This window comes from Acanthisitta chloris, unplaced genomic scaffold (assembly GCF_000695815.1).
Source record: "Acanthisitta chloris isolate BGI_N310 unplaced genomic scaffold, ASM69581v1 scaffold6360, whole genome shotgun sequence".
NCBI lineage: Eukaryota > Metazoa > Chordata > Aves > Passeriformes > Acanthisittidae > Acanthisitta > Acanthisitta chloris.
In genome coordinates, this window is record NW_008652093.1 from 1 (window position 1) to 1,540 (window position 1,540).

At 63.1% G+C, this 1,540-nt stretch overlaps 1 protein-coding gene across 1 annotated transcript; it reads left to right on the top strand.

Annotated features, from left to right (window-relative positions):
* Positions 1 to 107: 107 nt before the first annotated feature.
* Positions 108 to 1,537, top strand: LOC103803315 (acrosin-like; the record flags this gene model as incomplete). Its single annotated transcript, XM_009075865.1, has 4 exons — positions 108 to 349; positions 544 to 809; positions 1,120 to 1,265; positions 1,466 to 1,537. Coding segments are annotated over exons 1-4 (726 nt in total), but the record flags the coding sequence as incomplete, so codon positions are not given.
* Between the last annotated feature and the right edge of the window lie 3 nt (positions 1,538 to 1,540).

Below are 1,540 nucleotides of genomic sequence, written 5' to 3' on the forward strand. Positions count from 1 at the left end.
GTGTGGGGAGGGAGGGATGAAGGCTGAGTTTCATCCTGAGCAGCAGCAGCTCCCGAGCAGGGCAGTGATGGCTTTGTTCTTCCAGAGAGACCTGTGGGCTCCAGCCCATGGCTGTGGACTACAGCTCCGTGATTCCAGGATACAACTCCACAGCAGATGGCTCTAGCCAAGAGGATTCTACTAATGGCACAGAACGTGTTGTGGGTGGCACAGGTGTCCAGCCAGGGGCCTGGCCTGGGATTGCCAGCATCCAGGTCACTTTGAATAATGGTACATGGCACGTCTGTGCAGGATCACTCATCCACCCCCGGTGGGTGCTCACAGCCGCCCACTTCCTCAGCACAGGCAGGTAAGGACAGGCAGAGAACAGGGATGTCCCCAGAGGTCTGGCAGGTGCCCAGGCTGCAGCACCATGTGCTGTCCCATCCCTTCCCTTTCCTCTCTGCTTCCCTCTCAGCCTTGGGAAGCAGAGGGCTGGGAAATGCTGGGCTGCCACAGACTGTGGCTCTGCGCCCTCTCATCCCTCTCTCCATCTCACCCCAGAGATGTCATCAACTGGGATGTGGTGATCGGGGCCACCAACCTGGCCCATCTAGGCCCCGAGACCCGGGTGCGCAAGATCCAGAGGGTCCTGGTGCACCCACACTATGTGGCTGCCACGAAGAGCAACAACATCGCCTTGGTGGAGCTGGACCAGCCCGTGGAGTGCAGTGAATACATCCAGCTGGGCTGTGTGCCTGACACCTCGCTGAGAGTGATGGAGCTCAGACACTGCTACATCGCGGGCTGGGGAGTCACCTCGGCCAGAGGTGAGTTCCCAGACAGGACTTACCCCTGAGGGCCACCTGGGCACCCCAGGAACACGGCTTGGGCTGTGTGGGGAGGGAGGGATGAAGGCTGAACAGCCTGGGAACAGCAGAGGCCAAAGCAGAGGCAGCTGTAGGACATGTCCCTCTTCAGAGAGGGGCCTGGCCTCTTCCCCAGAGCCGACCGCAGGGACACGGCGGGGTGACAACGCTCCAGGGGCAAAGCCACGCCCTGGGAAAGGGCTTCAGCCCCAGGCAGGGGAGGGCAGGGGACCCCGAGCTGCTGGGGGCTCACTGCTGTCTGTGCCCACAGCTCACGGCCCAGGGCTGGTGCTGCAGGAGGCCAAGGTGCGTCTCATCGATGTGCAGCTCTGCAACAGCAGCCGCAGGTACGCAGGGGCCGTCAACCCCCACAGCCTGTGTGCCGAGTACCCGCGGGGCGGCGCCAACACCTGCCAGGTAGGAGCGAGCCGGGAGACCCCAGCCAGGCAGCGCAGGGGCCCCCAGCCCCCAGACACAGCCTGGCATGGGCTGGGGCTGCCCAGTTGTCCTCCCAGTCCTGGGCATCTGCTTCTGCTGGGACTGTGCTGCCCTTCCCCATCCATGTGTCCCTGACCCATGTCCCACATCTGTCCTTCCCCATCCCTGTGTCCCTGCAGGCTGACAGTGGGGGTCCCCTCACCTGCAAGGACAACAGTGGTGACTATTTCTGGCTCGTGGGAGTGACCAGCTGG